Here is an 18,570-nt window from a genome sequence, read left to right as displayed (position 1 = left end):
CATTTTCTTAATCTGTTGTGATTTTGCTTCCTGTCAATTGTGGTCAGTTTGGCTCAGATAAACTCATTAAGATACTCTACAGGTTTGGACATTTCTTATGTCGACAGTACATAAGTAGTTTTTTAAGAATAAAATTCCATGAGTCCTAACATTCTTTAGGGCCAGAACTGAAACCAACACTTGCTTACTTGCCCCACCCCTAACTGGAGCATTCTTTTCATAGTACTACAACTTTGGCTTGCTAGGAAGCTGGGGAAAAGGAGAAAAACAGAAAGTCGCTGGGTCCAACAGGCACAGCAGCCGCTGACTTTCTCCCTGGTCATTCATTACTGAGTTGGGTTAACATGTTAATTAACATCTTGAGCCTCAGTTTGCTTAGCTGTAAATGACAGTAATGGTTTACCCAGATTCCATGTGACAATGTGTTTATAAAGGGCCTATAAATGATATCCAGTATCATTATTCCCAGTGGCCAGACTCACAAACCCACCAGGGAAGAACTCAGCTCAAGGGACTTCCACATTTTCCTCATGAGGAGTTATTTTTAATTTCCTGAAAGTCTTTTGCTTGCTCCCAAAGGGAGGAGGGCTTTCAGCTGCTGATCGGGCAATTTACTTTCGTTGCTAGGGACCCTAAGCGAGGAGGGTGTAGGTGTGGCCACAGCATCAACCAGTCTGTTGACAAGCTGACTACAGCTTTGCAGTCAGCCTGTCACACAGCACTATGCCACAGGACACCCAGAGGACACAGTGCTGAGAAGTGAAGAGAATTCCAGTAGCTGTCGAGAACTCAGTGGCCCCCAACTTTGTAGGGTAGGAAGGAAATACTAGAACTTCTGTTTGTATTTTTTAATTTAAAAATTGACTGTGGGGAGGAAAAATGGGGAGTTGTTTAACGGGCATAGAATTTCAGTTTTGCAATGTGGAAAGAATTTTGGAGATTTGTTGTCCAACAATGTAAATGTATTTAACACCAGTGAACAGTACACATAAAAAATGATTAAGATGGTGAATTTTATGTTATGTGTATTTACAATTAAAAAGTTTTTAATGAAAACAAATTTTAAAAACAATTTATTCTCAATGTTAAAATTTAGAATATTTTCCAAGTTTTTTTTTTACAGTTTTATTTCTTCGATTTAAGGGTAATATTGGAAAATAATTTAAAAATTTTTAAATTGTTTTGAGTGTTATGTCAGTGGTCAGTGCTGTTAAACTATGAGCCATGCAATGTTTATAATTTAGAAATGTATTGAGTTTTATAACTGTAACACATAAACAATTTTTAACATCATCCATAGACGTTCGAATATAATGTGTATTCTCCATCGGTAAGATACATAATTTGAACTACAGTTATTGAGTAAAGGTATTTGAATAAAAACTGATTAGGCTAATGTACTGTTCCACATACACTGGTGCTCTGTTGTGCTTACATCAGACCATTGCATGGACCCTGGGAACGAGGGGCCCTCCACATTCCACAAGCACCGACACTAGCTCCTTCTCTCTCTGTTCACTTACAGCCAATTGCAATGAATTGCTGTTTAAGATGACTCAGTTAAATTATCATTTTTATTATCTAGTTTTAACTAAACTAGTCCTTGGTAAATAAATAGGAGGATAAAAATATTCTTGAAAAGAAAAATCTGGCAGATTAAAAAAAATACGAATAATTTCAGCTCAAGAAGACAAGAAGCAAATGGTAGAGCTGACAGTCCTTCGTTCTGAGCTCCTTATTAGCCAGGTGACAGAGTAAAAATATGATGATCTAATTAGATTTGGCAAGTCGGCTAAAAATTTCAAAATATCTAGATTATTTGAAGTGTAAACTTACATCCATCCTAGCTAACCATGAATCTAACCTCGCCTTACGTGTATTTTGTGCTATTAGTGGTAGAATTCACATTTCTAATTTATAAATAAATTAAAATGTATATATTTAGTAATAGGGATAGGAGATCAAAAAACTTTGGAGACCACTAGTCTAGCCAAAAACTCCTTAAACACTTTTGACTCAATAGCCTAAACTGAAAGGAACTACCTACTGGTAAAGCACTTTTAAGAAAGTAGCACTTTCCAAATAGAGATGAATCCCTGAAATTCCTGGTTTTGGAGTTCTGCAAAGTCCTATTCTACAAAGAATATGTTCTTTGAAGAAATTTTAAATTACCTTCAAACTTTTCCTCCAATAAGAGCTTCTCTCCAGAAAATCTGGTATTAGGGAAAATAAGTAATTCATCAATTGCCCTAACAAATACAATATTTATGTTCCAGATATATTTAAGAACAGATATTATTTTCAATTACTATACCTGCTTTTCTTCTCTGCATTTCTTCACGGTTTTCATTAGATTGGTATGTTCCTCCTCTCTCCTTTCCATCAAGATTTTCATCTGCTTCATACCAATCAAAGCCTTCTTCACTTCTTCATCTACATCTATCTCCCCAGCCTCAGAAAAACCTAAAAGGTATGTGCAGTTATTTTCTTTGAGATCTGATCAGATTACAATGTATCTGTATCTCTATCTGCATCAGAAGACAATGAGTTCACCAGTTTTTCATGTGTCCTAAAGAGAGGCTTAATTGTTCTTTTATAGCATCAAACTCTGAAAGCAGATCATAATGAATTAGCTGTCAGCTGCCACATGGACCCAGCTGCCACATGGACGATACATTCTGTTCCTCACTGCTGAGCTCCTAGACAAGTCAGAGTTCATTTAACCTCATTCTTGCCATTTTCAAGGCCCATTTTCATTTATCCATTTTTTTCTTTCACTTAAAACTCAAGTGTGTTTATATTAGAAAAAATTTCAATTTTTTTTTCCCTCAGTTTATGTTAAATGCCCAACTGGAAACCTCAAACGCCATGAACAATTTCCCTTTCTTTTAGCTTTAATTACCTCCCCAGGAGGCATCAAAACTAAAAAGTATATCACAGAATGCAAGATTCTTTAATGACCTAGTGGACATCTCTTACATACCTATAATAAGCCCTTAGTGACTATAAAATTCATTGTCATTCTTTCTTCACAATAGCCAATGTGGCTTCCTAAGGAGCTTATTCTTGCCTCCAAATTTAATCATAGACTACCCCCCAAAGCAACATTTTAACTTACCTTATTTTTCTAAGTGTTAAACATATATTTATCATGCAAAGGTCAGAAGTTAATAAGCACAGGCCAGCCAGATTCAATGTCATTATAACCCATTCTTTAATTATCTCAAGAATAACTGCACAGATTACTTCAATTGTTTAAATTTTTCAAATGTTAGAAAAGAATTTCACTGTTCATTAAAACTGTGCTTAGACGACACCGAACATCTGGCTGAAACCAAGAAATGAAGTCAAAAAGTTGGCAAGTTTTATCTGTGTGACAGCAAACATCTGGACATGTGAATGTTCTCAGATACTCAATCGGAATTTTCTATTTTTATCCAGATGTTTGGCGTCACGTCTACTTGGTTTAAGTGCCTAGAGAACGTCTCACCGTGAAACTAGAGGGCCATAATGAATATGGTTATCTCTCAACTGTAAATCACTGTGCCAGCGGGACATGCAAACATGCAAACAAGACACGGCACAGATAAAGAAACTAAACATACCCTTCAGGTTTCCATGGATAGCAGTTTTGTCTTTCCAAGTAGGTGCACAGTGACAATCTTTCAACCACAGTAGATACACAGTAAACACCAAGAGTGGCAGCTTCATGTTCCCGCTGTTACTGCAAAGGAAAAATAAACCTGCATCAAATGCCTGCCATTAGGTTACATTCTGTCTGCAGCAATTGAAAACACATGGTGATCCCAAGCATTTTTCTGTCAGTTTTTCTTTTTGATTTTAGACAACTCATGCTAACAGGCCTGAGACATAAGGAATATAAATTAAAAAAAAAGAAAAAGACAACCCAAGTCTCTATTGTCTCTATTTTGTGTACATTCTTTATGACAGTTAAATAAGAGTATCATCTGAAGTCCTTGAAATAGTATAGCTCACAACCACATAGAATCTAAACTTCATTTTATTTCCTTGTCAACATCCCCAAACGCAGACTTAGTTAAAATATATCTAAAGGATTTTTCCCCCCTCCAATTTGGAATCCTCAAGGGAGTGTTCACCTAGATGGCTAACTACTTCTTTTTTTACAACATACTTTTTTATGAAAGCAAAACAACCTCACACATTTTTCTTGTACTTCTTATAAAACCCATCAAGATATGTGAACAGTGAACAGTTAAATTTTTTCTTCTCAGATAATGATTTCCTTTTAAATTTAATTTGATATACATTAATTATAAACATTCCAAATGTTTAAAACTTTACTAAGAAAAGTTAAATGAATTAAAACAGCTGTATGCTTTAATAATGTTAAATCTATAAAATGTTAATTATCTGCGTATGTCTATCAGCTATTTTGGAAAAAAAATATTTAACCAACATTCGTAATGTCTTTGTAACATAATAAAATAATATTGGCACTAGTAGTTACAAAGTTATCACATTTTACACACATCTATATCTATCATTTGGACTAACTACTCTTTTTCTATTAAGACTCTGTTTCCCAAATGAAACTTTTAAATATATTTACCACTAACTTTGCAGTCTCTCTCCAGTGAGGTTAACACCTGCTTCTGAAAGAATCTTCGCTTTTCTCTGATTTAGTTTTCATCCATGTCAGGGATTTGGCCTTGTTCTATTAATTTGATGACACAGTTCTTAATCCTATTAACCTAATATTCTGAGATTAAGAGTATGGTTTAACGTTTGGTAGGGTTTACAAAGAAACGCTAGAGGGCGGGCTGTGCACATGATCAGGAACAATGACCTCGTTACTTTATTTTACACGAATATGTTTTAATAGAACTCATTAAAGCCTTAAAAATATTTTCAATTTTAAATTTATGATATGCATATTCTTACACAGGCAAGTAAATTTCTTTAATTAAAAACATATGCAACAATATGAAATAGGTGTGGTTCTTAGGAAGAGAGAACACTGTTCTGAAAATTATAGGAAATTATCCAGTGCTACTACAACCCTGACAACCCTTGCTCAGTAGTTGGCAGTTGTCCGAGTTTGGGCCCGTTTGAGGTTATTCATGGCTCATTTGTTCTTTTTCAACAAATCCAAATTTTGTTGAAAATGGAACCAGTTGTTTAGGAAATCCGGTGGCTCATCCTCTAGTGCAGACAGGTTTTTACTGCAACTCATGTTCCCCCTTTAAGTGTAATTTCTGAGAAGAGAACTTTATTGCTAACTAGTACAAATTATCTTTAAACTATCTTGAAGCTTCCAAAAAGAAATAATTTCTTCCTCTATTTCATCTGTTTTCACAGCTGCCATTTTGTTCTTAAGATTAAGCAATACATCATAAAAATCCAGTTACTTTTGTAATTATGACATCGTTATGTTCAAGATTTAAGTAGATTATAAAATATTATAAATATCTAGTTGGTAACTAAGGAGACCTAGAAGCAAGGTCATCTTAGTTAAGAAGATGCATTCGGTATCAATCAAGAAATAGAGTAAAACAGATAGACAACAAAATGTTAAGCTAAGTTGCTAAGTTCAGGTTTGGTCAGAGTTTCTTAGATATGTGGCATAATGGACTTGCTAATAAGTTGACCCAGATTACATTTGCCCCCATCCCCACCCCTTCTGGCACTGGCGTAGCCAGACAACATTTGGGCTTCCTATTGGGACACCTACTTGGCAGGAAGCTTACACCGTTAGTGCTGTTTCTCACGTGGCATCCAATTCCAGGACACAAGGTCAGTGGTCCCCTGGAATTGAGCAGCCCAGGAGCCCTGCATGTGTCCTGTAGACAAGCTGGGATTTTCTGTCTTGCACCAGTAAGGTTAGAGAGAAAAGGAAAGTGAGGAAATACCTAATGAATTCTCCACTACCGTTGAGATCCATGAACTAATAGATTCTCTCATGAGTCAAATAACTTACTTCTGCTTGGGAGGGTAAGAGACAAGAGGGCTGCCCTGGTAGATGTCCCTCCACAGTAGGAGGAGGCATTCCCCACCACTCCCCACACCCCACTCGCCGCCAATAAAAAACAACAAAGCAAAAATCAGGAAGGGATCCCATTAGAGAAGCAAAATAAAAGACAGAGCTTAAAGATGCAACTAAATCATTCATGTAGACTGTAATAGTAATTCATTTCACTAGATTCATTTCCCTCCATCCCTTCCTCCCTGCCTTCCTTCCTTCTTTCCTTCTTATTTTATTTCTTACCCTGACTTATTCAGCCATTCATTTAACAATTTTAAAGGACAGAATTTACATTAAAAAGCAAAATTTTAGCAGTGGAGTATCTATTCTCCTTTAAAAATTATCCCCTTTGCAGGCAAAAGTTGGTTAACTCACTGATAGACAGAGGACCAATGGTGATATATTGGTCCTCACTGATTTAAGAGATCAGGTTCTATCAAAATCCTTGCCATACTGTGCACTCCGGTTCTCTATGTCCTTGTCTAAAAATAGGAAATAATTGGAAGAAATAATCATAACTATTACTCCCAGTTCTAAAGTTCTGTGATTATCATTCGCTTATTCTCACCAAGCTTCATCATAGTTTGAGTGTATGAATGAGTTGAATCAATCTGTAAAATAAAGCATTATAGCTATCTTATCTCATTTATAGAGTTGCAAGCAGGTCAATTTAGTTAATACAAATGAAAATGTTTTATTGAGCCATAGAGCACACTGTAGTTGGAAGGTAGACCAACAACTTCTTTTAAAAATTCAGACTAAATTAAAATTACTATTTTAGGCTCATATAACAAAGGCAGCAAAAGAAGGCATTACATCTAGAATTCAAAATCTTTCATGAAAAAGAGGTAGCTTGAATACAATATGTGGAAATTATATCCCTCTTAACTTCATCATGGAGTCAGAATTTATCTGTATAAATTGAGGGAGATCAATTTAATTATTGATCAGGATGTATATAAATACCAAATACAGACTAAAATTCTCATTACACCCAACACACTACTTCTCTTACTTCCAATAGTTTTTTCAACAAATGTATATTGGGCACCTATTATGTTCACTGAAGATAAGGCAGGAACAGAACAGACACTCTCTGCTCTCTGGGAGCTCATGTTACATTCCAGTGGGAGGGAAGTAATTTGTTCGAGGAGGTTCTACTTTGGAAGGTTGGGCAGCCAAAGAAGGCCTCTCTGAGCAGGGGACCTCTAGCTAACACCATCCCCGAAAGCAGGTCTGGCTACATAATTTGTAGGATCCAGAGCAAAATGAAAAAGCAGAGCCCCTTGTTCAAAAATTATTAAAAATTTCAAGATGGCAACAGTAAAGCATTAAACCAATTACAGGGTCCTTCGGGGCATGGGGCGCAGGTAGCATGTACATGAAGCTGGCCCTGCCTGAGAGACAGAATAACAAGTGCAAGGGTAGGAACAAATTTGACAGGTTTAAGGAACAGAAAAGAGACCAATGTGGTAGAGTGCAGTGAGACGAAGAAATATGATATTAGGTGAAAAGACAGAAAACTACAGATTGTGCAGTATGGCAGGGTAAGAAATTACCAATTTTTAAAAGAAATGGGGTAATTGTTGAGGACTGACTGGTTTTGAAAGAGCACCGTGGCTACCATGTGAAGAATGGATTATAGGACAGTGAAGTAGGAGGGACCCAGTCAGGAAGCTGTTTTCATCACCAGAACAGAGACAATGGTGACTCCTTGGACAGAGTGAGAAATGACAAGAGTTGGGGTTTCTTTTGGAGGCAAGACTGTATTGTGAAGTATGGGAAAGAGTAAAATCAAGGACGACACCTAGGTTTTTGCTCGAGCTAGGGATAGATGTCGATGCCACTCTCCGAAATGAGAAAACCTGAGGCATGTTGCCCTCACTCACCTCCCACAGACTCCCACCCAGTGCAGCCTGGATTTCATTCTCACTGCCAATGGGATGATGGCCAAACTCACTGCTTTCTTTTCACCCCTCTCTTACTTGTCCTCCATGTGGCATTTGACACAGTTAACTAGCACCTGTATTTTAAAGCACCTAGTCTTTTGGTATTGGCGAGGCCTTTCTCTTGGGGTTCTCCTCCTACCTGTCTGCTCTTTTCATCCTTTTAATTCCACCCCATTCTCACTGGGGACTGCCATCCTCTAAATCTCCTTTGTCTTATCCCTCCCAACCCCTGTGCAGGAAGAGCGTCTTTTAGGACAATAATGCCATGAGAGACCATCTATACTGGCAGAAGGAGGTTTGTCTTGTAGGTGCTCCACCCTGAAGAGGGTGATGATGCAGGCAGGTGGGCATAGGTCACTGGAGTGAGCTGAGCCAGAACCCTGGAGAAATGAAGAGGAAAGTGTGAGGGAGGTCAAGGAGGAAGGAGACAAGGGCATGTGATGTGGACTTAGCAGTTATCAAAGGGTGATCTGAGAAGAGCAGACAAGGGGACTCTGGGTTCTAGGCCTATTTCTGAATAGCTGCCAGTAAGAATGGGCTGAGCCTGTTTGCCCACCCAACCCAATGCAGGCCCTGATGGCCTGGTCACATATTCATCTCTTTAACAGTATTTACTGAGGGCCTGCTATGTGCCAGGCACTTACCAGACACTAGACACCTTTGCAGTCCTTATCCTGAACCCTCTTCTCCTGTTCCACCCTTAGATGTTTATATTCCCCAGGGTTTTGTTCTTGGGGACAATGCCAAGGCACCCTCCTTGGCTGATGTGACCTAGAACCACAGACATGCATAGCCTTCAGTACTGGCTGTCTCTCTGATCACATAGCCCACAGGATTTTCAGATTCATCAGTTCCTAATACAGCTTTTTCTCTTCAAGCTCACCCTGCCATGGTCTCCCTGTCACCAGATCCAGACATTTGGGAATCATCCCAGACTTTGCTCTCTCTTTCAATCCGGTGGCCAATCCAAGCAGACTGCCAGGCGATGTATTGTATCTGGGCCTGTGGAATGTAAAGGCCCATGAGAGTTAATGGCTTTATAAGTGCAGAGCTTTGTTATTGAGTAAGCTAAAGCATGTAGAAATCGAAAGACCATCAGAGCAAACAAGTGAAATAATTCATAATCTTCTATCCACGAGATTGTGAAGGAAAAAGAAATTTGTGCTAGTTTTACTGTTGCACCTCAGACTGCAAAAGTTACAGTCACGGTGTGTGGAAGTATTTAGTTAACGCATTAAATTTATGTCTGGAAGACATGAGCAGAGAGCATGTTCTGATTGATTGCAGTGAATTGCACCAGAAAGCATTGAACCTATATGAAGACTTCAGCAAGGGATTCCCTGAAAAGAACACCACCAAGCCATTTACGCAAGTAAGGAATGGTTACATAGATTCAGGAATAGGTTTGGACCACAAAATATAAAAATTAATGGAGCTGTCTTTGATGCATCTACTGCGAGGATGAAGACCATTCTCAGCAATCAGACTGTTGACATTCCGGAAAATGTGGACATCTCTCTGAAGGGACGCTCAGTTACTGTGAAGGGCCCCAGAGGGACCCTGCAGAGGGACTTCAATCACATCAATGTAGAATCCAGTCTACTTAGAAAGAAAAAGAAAAGAATTGGCGTTGACAAACGGTGAGGAAATAGAAAGAAACTGGCTACTGTTCGCACTGCCTGTAGTCGTGTACAGAACATGATCAAGGGTGTTACACTGGGCTTCCGTCGTGAGATGGGCCCGTGTATGCTCACTTTCCCATCAACGTCATTGTTCAAGAGAATGGTTCTTTTGTTGAAATCCGAAAATTCTTGGGTGAAAAATACATTTCCAGGGCTCAGGTGAGGTCAGGTGTTGCTCGTTCAGTATCTTAAGCTCAGAAAGATGAGTTAATTCTTGAAGGAAATGACATTGAATGTGTATCAAATTCAACAAGCCACAGCAGTCAAAAACGAGGATATCAGAAAAATTTTGGATGGTATCTATGTTTCTGGAAAAGAAGCAGTTCAGCAGGCTGATGAATAAGATCTAAGTTGTCCAGCTACAGAGACACCAAAATGTCAGATGATTCCTCAGACTTATTTGTGATATTTTAAAGATGCAATAAAAGTTGTGTATTAAAAAAATTACTGGAGAGGTTGCATCTGCTACATTTCCATCAGGATTGAAAAAGCTGATTAAGGAGAAAGGATACCATCCAAAGCAAGTCTTCAATTGTGATGAAACCGGGCTCCAGTAGAACCTACATTCATAAAACTGCAAAGGAGGCACCAGGGCATAAAACAAGGAAGGGTAGATTAACTTTGGTAGTATGTGGCAACACTGCAGGGCACATGATAAAGCCAGGCATGGTGTACAGAGCAAAAGAACCCAAGAACTCTCAAAACAAAAACAGTCCTGGCAACATAATCAGAAAGCATGGGTAACAGCCATCTTTTCTATGGAATAGTTCCACAAATGCATCACAAAAAGGTGAGTACAGTACAATAAGATATTTTGAAAGAGAGACCGCATTCACATAATTTTTATTATAGTATATTGTTATAATTGTTTTATTTTATCAGTTATTGTTAATCTCTTACTGTGCCTAATTTGTAAATTAAACTTTATCATAGGTATGTATTTATAAGAAAAACCATAGTATATATAGAGTAAAGACACCCATTGAAGCTCTTGGAATGTATCCCCCATGGATAAGGGGGCATCATGGTACATGTTAAGTGAGAAAATGGTCGAGGACAATTTAAGACCTCGTGTAGCAAGTCTTTACCCTCAAGCTTTTGGCTGAACCATAGAAACTCAATATGCAATAAAACCACCCGTTTCCTGAACCAGATAAACTCTTTTTATTAGTGAGAAGCATCATATAGATAGCGATTTATGTGTCCTTTATGTAAGTACAGAAATGCTTAGCCAATATATTGTATTCACATTTTATGAGAGATTTTAGGAGGAAAAACATTGGTACATGGATTGCTTTGAATCTTGGTAGGAAAGCGAATTAAAAAAAAAATCCAACTGCTGAGTATGGTAATAACATGCAGATAATAGGCCAAACAACAGTATGCATATAAGAGAAACAGATAAACTAGCCGTCCGAATTAAGATTTGCCTATGTGATGTGATAGTAAGGGAAATAGTTTAATAATACTTATGATTAAAATTATAATCTCTTAAAAAATTTTTTCATTTACTATCGACATACAATATTATGTTAGTTTTAGGTGTACTGCATAGTGATTAGACATTTATACAACTTAGGAAATGATCACTTGGATAACTCTAGTACCAATCTGGTACCATACATAGCTATTACAATATTATTGACTATATTCCCTATGCCGTACTTTACAACTCTGTGACTGTTATTGTCATTGGCAATTTGTACATCTTAATCCCTTCCTCTTTTTCAGCCTTTCCCCTAACCTCCTTCCATCTGGCAACCATCAATTCGTTCTCTGTATCTATGAGAAATCATTATTAATTTCTATGATTAAGGCAGTCATTGACATTTTTGGTGTTAAATACAAATCATTTAAGTAATTTGAAAAGTCAGCTATTTTTAAAATTTGTAAAAATTTACCTAAGCATCCAAAGTCACCACCATCTGAGAAAATTACAAATAATGAGAGCTACCTTTATATCGAGCATCTTACACTGAGTCAGGCGCCCTGTTAGACATTTTACATAGAATCTCATTTGATCCTTTCAACCCTGTGATATGGGTATTACCAACTTCATTTTGTTGATAAATAAAACTAGGATCAGAGAAGCTAAGACCCTAGTTTTATTTATTTGCCCAATGTCACAAAACTGTTAGGGTAGAGAACCAAAATTCTATCTAACCCAGGTCTCTTTGTTCCTTCCACTCCATCACATAATTACCTTAAAAACAGAAACAAAATCATGTAAAAGATATGTAAAAATAGTATCCTGGTAACTAGTATTTTGCTTCTCTCTCTATAAATTTGTATTTTGCTAATTAAGAGTAAAGTTAAATAAGAAACCTTACATAACGTTACAAGATTTCTAATGATGCTTTCTGTGTATCGTAGAGGTATTTGTACCTTTAGTGCTTGCTGAATGGTGCTTGCCAATGTTATTCATTTTGCTAATTTGGTCATATATTTCGATTTCTGAAAAAGTTGCCAAAAGCTGTTAAAAGAGAACAATGGGCATATTTTTAAAGTTTGTAAATCAAAACAACATGGGCACATGCTAAAGATTAATTTGAGCTCATTTACATATATGGCATCCTAAAAAAAAAAAAAGAAGGTGCTTTTTTTAAGTGCAGAAAAAGGAATGCAACCTATTTCTTGCAAGAGCATATGAGTGTATCTCATATCCTCACACATGGCTTTGTTTTCAAATTCTTGAAAGTGCAGAAATTCTTTTAATTTAAAGGTGAGCCCATGGAAAATCTGGAACAGCTGTAGAAATCTGTGGAGGAACGCAGTGCCACAGCCACTTTTTCAGTTTGCGACACCACCCCAGGGAGATCTGACCCTCTGCTCACCGCTGCTCTAAATTATCAAAGAGAGGCACCCCTGTCCCCACTGCTGCAAACGAGATGCTTCCATGGAATTAATTGTTTCGTTAGCTGATCCTGCCTAAAGGATGCAGAGTGTAGAGAGGAACTCAGGTAACTCTTTGGACTCAAGAGAAGCTCCAGGCTGTCAAAGAAGAAGGCTCAGAAAGGGTCTAAATTCAGCTCACTGGATAGTAAGATTTGGGAAACACACTATCTGAGGGACCTGGAAAAATATATTGCCATGACTTTCTTCAAGGTCATGCAAAGTTTAAGTGATTTTTACTAACCCACATTCCAATGTATCCTTCTCTATCGATTCATTTCCCCTGGTAGTTCATCATTCTATATTTATGGCATTTTTATTAGGTAACAACATCTCGTCTATTCTCAGTAATTGTGCTGCTGCATATTTTTGCAAACTTCCACCAGTCACTGTCAGGAACTGAGGGGTTTCTTCAATGTTGAGGGAGGAGTTTGAAAATTCTGTTCTCAAATGAGTCTTGTTAGGGTTTCTGTTTTCAATGTCCAGGGACAAATTCCAGGGGGAGAAAAACAGATAACAAAGCATTCTGTTGTCCACTGATAAGACCTGTGCATTGAAAGTAGGCCAAGCTAGAGTAATCAGCTTAATCTAGCCATAAATAGTGTGTGCAGCTCTTTGTTTTATTAACACAGTTAACCAGGGCCCATCAGGACCATGGATTGAAATCACTGGGCTAAGTCATGGTTTCCTCCAATGGTGATCTTAGCAAGTTGCACTGTCAGTGCATGAAATGCCCAAGCATTAATATGTGTGTCAGTGATTCTTTTTCTGGGTTTTTTTTTTGCCAGTGGTTTTGTAGGGATCAGTTGTCTCCATGCCTCTACTCTACCTCCTCCTCCTGGCTGTTTTAAAGAAGAGAAGAAATGGATTGAAATAGTTGTGGAGGTTGCTTGAGTTTTGCTGGCGGTCTCTGCAGTAGCCACCAGTGTTTCTACCTTTCAGACGAGAACAGGGAGTGACTTTGTTCTGTCCATGCGGAAGAGGTGGAACATCCACAGAGCTTGCCCTGCCTGACTTGAGAGAGACTTTCTCTGGCTCCCTGAAGAAGTGAGCAGGATGTTGAGGAGAGAAATGCCTTTGACCTAAAGGATGTTAGCTTTCACCTATCACTTACAAGCATCCGAGTACTGCCCTCTTGAGGCACATATGCCACTAGCTGAAAGTTAGCACAGAGGGTGGGAAACCTAACTGGCTTTCAGGGGACTGCGGAGAACCAGTGTGTCCAGGTCTGAAGGGAGCAGAGGTCATTCGGTTCCAGCTAAAAGTTGATTATTGTCAGGAGGACTACGGGCCTACTTTGGAAAGAACATCCAGTTTTCCAAAAGAAGCTAAAATATTGATTCTTGTGTGAAATTCTTGACTTTTCAAACCTGGCAGCCTAACTCAGTTAAAAAAGAAAACAAAAAATACTGTGATGCAGACTATGGGTAATTGTGCAAGTTAGAAAAAAGCACCTCTCTGGACAGATAAAGCATGCCAAGTCAGAGGTACCTCAGAGCAGTTGCTCCCTGTGCCGGGCACTAGGCTTAATGAGTAAGTCCTGGCTCTATTTCAGTCTCCACTAGCTGGTTGGCTGGGCGTTTCGTGGAGGGACACCCTGCACAGCTGCAGGCAGCCCTCATGTAGCTGCCAAGTGAGTCATGTAGCTGCCAATCTATAAGCCAGATTCTGCCCCTGGGCCTCAAGTTCACAAACTCTGGATGATGGAAGAAGTAGCTAGAGAGCAGAAAAGCCAATGCAAACTGCAAGTCTACTCTTGCTAAGGGACCATGACATTTAAAAATATTCCTACCCTTACCTCCCTAAACTGCCTCTCAGTAGTCCTGGATGGTGAACTTTGGATCGGTAGGCAAGTTTATTTTAGACAGTATTTTTCTGAGGTTATTGCACTTTATATGTGAGAAGAATGTACCTATTTATCTACTTTATCTTTTTTGGTATACTTCATCTATTATTTTAATAGCTTACCTTTATCGGTCTACTATGTGTAAGATCACTTTATATAAATGATTTCTAATTCTGAAAACATACCAACAAGGCAATACAATTCCCCATATTTTCAGATAAAGGTTCTGAGGCTTGGACAAGTAATTTTTCCCCACACCAACTAGGAAATGGCTCTATGCTGAGCTTCAAACCTAGGTTTGTCTCACTAGAAAGCTTTTGCTACCTTAAGATGATATGATGACTCTGTTACTTCTACCGAAATGACAAAGGCTTTGTCTTTTCTCCCTAATGTCACTTATATTATTCACTTAATGCATGGAAATATCCTATTTGGTGCCTTCTCCTTCCCCCTTTTTATTTCTCAAAGCAAAAACAGTTTGTTTGTTTTTTTCTTTACAAAGCAAAGGATGTGTCTTTGAAAATATCACCAGATGTACACATCCCAATGAGTGTTGTTCTTTCAAAACACTATGTTGCCTTGGTGATTAGAGATTTATTCTAACGATGCTGTTGTCAGTTACTACCTTTTCGGTGCTTCTCTTTTGGAAGTATCTTTATAGTGAATTTACAAATCATGCAAAGTAATTAGGCTCATCATTTCAGTGGCAATTATGTTTTAAATCTCAAATTATAATATTCAGCTTTTCCAGCCACTCTGTTCATCATATTTGAGTACAAATAACTCTAGGTAATTTCCGAAAATTAAGCCCAGTCTCAATGGAATTATATTTGCCCCTTGAGAATGTTTAGAAAAATATACTGGAGATTTTTAGATTGTCTACCAAAGAGGAGTTCCAACAATATTCTGAGCCCAGAAACACTGTCGACTAAGTGTGTGACCTTTGAAGGGGACACATGCATTGGACTGAACTGTTCTTGACAAGCTGATTAAAATAAGAAAAGGGTTAAAATAGTGGATAACGTATATGTTTTGAGTCTGGACTTAAGAGCCAGACAAATTGGGTTCAATCTTCCCTTTACCACTTACTAGCTATGTAGCTGTGCACAAATTACTTAATCTCTCCATGACTCAGTTTCCTCTTTTATAAAATGAAGATAATAATCGAGTATGTAGAAGCTTCTAAAATAGTGGGTAGTATGGAATAAGCTATTTAAGTATTGGCTGTTGTTAAAATCACACATATCACTTTATAGCATCAGCTTGAATTATAAACATATCGGGCAAGATTAACAACAATTACAATAACAATAGAAAATAGAAATATTTTCTATTAGTAGTCATCAACAACTGTAGTAACAAAATGTTCTTACGTTGCAAAAGTAATTTTGTTTGGTTGTGAAAATCAAAATGAAATCTGTGAGTCTAAATCTTCTCTATCTAAACACATTCCATTTTACTTTAGATCTAAGAAACCCATATGAAAAATGGAAATGCCTGGTATGGCATCCCAACATCAATAGCCTGAAATATCTGTGGCACCTTAGCAAAATATTCATCTAACTCATACCTCTCCATCTTTATGACAGGAACATAATCCTTAGACAGCACGGTCCATCTCTGGGCAGGTATGGTTGTTGAAAAGTCTTTCTGACATTAAATTGAAATCCTTCCCCCTTATCATTCCTTCTCATTGAAACACTTTGGAGACCTATGGAACAAGTTCTATTTTTTTAGAGGTCATATAACTCCAGAGTATTTTATTTTTAGGAAAAAAAGCCTTAGTTCTTTTAAATATTTCTCTTAGATTATGGGTTTATATCCCTTCATCCTATTTATCTCATCGTTCTCAACAGACCTCGATTTCTTCAATTCCTTTTAATATGTAATACCCAAAAGTGAGCACAGTTCCCCAGATCATAGAAATAGGTTTCCCTCCTCATTCAGTGAATTGTACTTTTATGAATTTAGCCTGTGAACACATTTATTTTTATTTTAGTTTAGTTCTTATTTTGACAGCATATTGCATACTTACTAAACTACCAAAAGAAAAAAAACTGTTAACCCAGATTCCTATATCCAGCAAAGATACTCTTCAGGAATGAGGGGTGAAATTAAGTCACTCTCAGGAATCCACTATTATAGTTAGAAACTTCAACAGCTTTCTATCAGAAAAAGACAGATCCAGCAGGCATAGTTGAACTCAATAGTACCATCAATCTACTGAATATAACTGACGTCTATTATACTTCATCTGACAATAGCAGATTACATATTCTTCTCAAACTCATGCAGAACATTCACCAAGATAGGCCACTTTCTGGGCCATAAAGCACACCTTAACACATTTAAAAGAATAGATCTCATATAAAGTATGTTCTCAGACCACAGGGAAGTAAATTAGAAAAGATAACAGAAGAACAGCTAGAAAATTGCAAATATTTGAGATAAGCAATATACTTCCACATAGCACATGGGTAAAAGTAGTCTTAAGAAAAATTAAAACATATTTGGAACTAAATAAAAATGTAAACACACCTGTCAAAATGTGCGGGATACAACAAAAGCAGTGCTTAGAGGGAAAGTTATAGAATTAAATGTATATATAGAAGAGAAGAAAGATCTAAAATAAATAATGTAATCTGCCACCTTAGGAAACTAGAAAAAGAAATGGTATATTTAGGATCAGGCATAAACATGGCCACAGAGGGCCCAAGTAAGCTGCGTAAGGAAGAGGTCCCTCATGTCATCCACAAAGTTGCATCAGAGCTTCTCCCTCAGCTCAAACCTACGACCACATGGGAGTAGTGAGTCCTTTATGACCAGATGTTGGAGTAAAAAGGCTGAATTTAGTTCAAGGATAGGTCAAATTGGTATAATAGACTATAGAGGTGGATCAGAAAGATAGCAGTGAAAGGGGAAATCCTCCCAGTGGGCAGAATTTCTGGTAGTGTACTTGGTCATCCACTTTGTATGGAAAGAGAAGTGGTCTGGGATTACAATATATGTGGACTCAGACAGTGGTCAACAACCAGTTGGTTGATTGTTCAGGACCATGGAAAAGGAAACATCAGGGATAAAAAAGGTCTGGAAAAAAGGCACATATTTGGAATTACGGCAATGGGTAGAAAGTGTAAGGATCTTTGTAATTCATATGAACGCCTATCAGAGAGTGCCTATTACAGACACCAAACGACCAAGAAGACAGAATGACTTGGGCAGTTAACATCAATCTGCCTCTGTTACTGAACACCCCAGTGCTGGCACAATAGGCACATGAATGAAGTAGTCATTGTGACAGAATTGAAGGCTATGACCCCACAGCAAAGGCTCCCAGTCATCAAGGATGATATAGCTACTGCTGCTGACAAATGCAAACCACTACCATCTGTCAAAGAGATAACCTGGCTTCTTGGTGTCAAATAGTCCAACTGGATCCCTTCTATCCTGGAAAGACAAGTGACTCATCTTGATTGGCCTCGACACTTATTTCGGTCATGGGTTTGCCTTTCTTGCTTGTAGAGCTTTATCTAGCACCATATTTGAGTATTTATTCTCCTGACAGGATCCCACATAATATTACATTGGCCCAAGGGACCCACTTTACAGGAAAGGAGGTGTAGCAGTAGGCATATGACAACAGAATCTATGAGTCCTATAACATGCAGAAGCTTTCAGCCTGATGGAGTAATGGAAAAGCCCATTTAAAGGTGCCTCTGAGGGGCCAGTTTGGACATGATAACCAGTGAAGATGTGGTGCCATCTTCCAGGATGCAGCATATACTCTAAATCAATTACTGTTATACGAAGCGGTTTCTCTTAGAACATGTGAGTCCAGTAAGCCAAGGGTGGAAGTAGTTCTTACCTTAATTCTCAGTCATCTGTTCTTTAATTCATGCTTCTCATCCCCACGATTTTGGTCTATGTGCATTTAGAGATCTTGGCTCCCAGAGGGCTCCCAGAGGGGAAATGCTTCCACCAGAGAGCACAGCAAGAGAGCTATTGAATTTCAAATTATGTGTGTCACCCAATCACAGTGAATTCCTTATGTTGAGAGAGCAACAGTCAAGGAAAGGAAACACCATCAATGAATAACTGATCCTGGTCATCAGGAGGAGGTAGAGCTGCAGAAAGAATATGGAAAGAGCATGTTTGGCACCGGGTACTGCACTTGAGTGTCTCTTGGTGCTCTGTCAC

General features: G+C 38.1%; 1 protein-coding gene across 2 annotated transcripts in view; it reads right to left on the bottom strand.

Moving 5' to 3' along the window:
* CLUL1 (clusterin like 1) overlaps positions 1–18,282 on the bottom strand; it is a 45,392-nt gene extending 27,110 nt beyond the window's left edge. Inside the window, exons 1-3 of one of the 2 annotated variants that reach the window (XM_039845017.1) lie at positions 18,239–18,282; positions 3,606–3,724; positions 2,315–2,463 (exon numbers count right to left, since the gene is read on the bottom strand). In XM_039845017.1, coding sequence (XP_039700951.1) covers positions 2,315–2,463; positions 3,606–3,711 — 255 coding nt within the window. In that variant the 5' untranslated portion in view covers positions 3,712–3,724; positions 18,239–18,282. Of the gene's footprint in view, positions 1–2,314; positions 2,464–3,605; positions 3,725–18,238 lie in introns of those variants that run through there. The other variant, XM_039845007.1, reaches the window with a different exon arrangement.
* Positions 18,283–18,570: the final 288 nt, after the last annotated feature.

This window comes from Pteropus medius, unplaced genomic scaffold (assembly GCF_902729225.1).
Source record: "Pteropus medius unplaced genomic scaffold, Ma_sr-lr_union100, whole genome shotgun sequence".
Taxonomy (NCBI): Eukaryota; Metazoa; Chordata; class Mammalia; order Chiroptera; family Pteropodidae; genus Pteropus; species Pteropus medius.
Note: the sequence above shows the minus strand (reverse complement) of the source record. Positions and strands in the feature narration are given on the sequence as shown.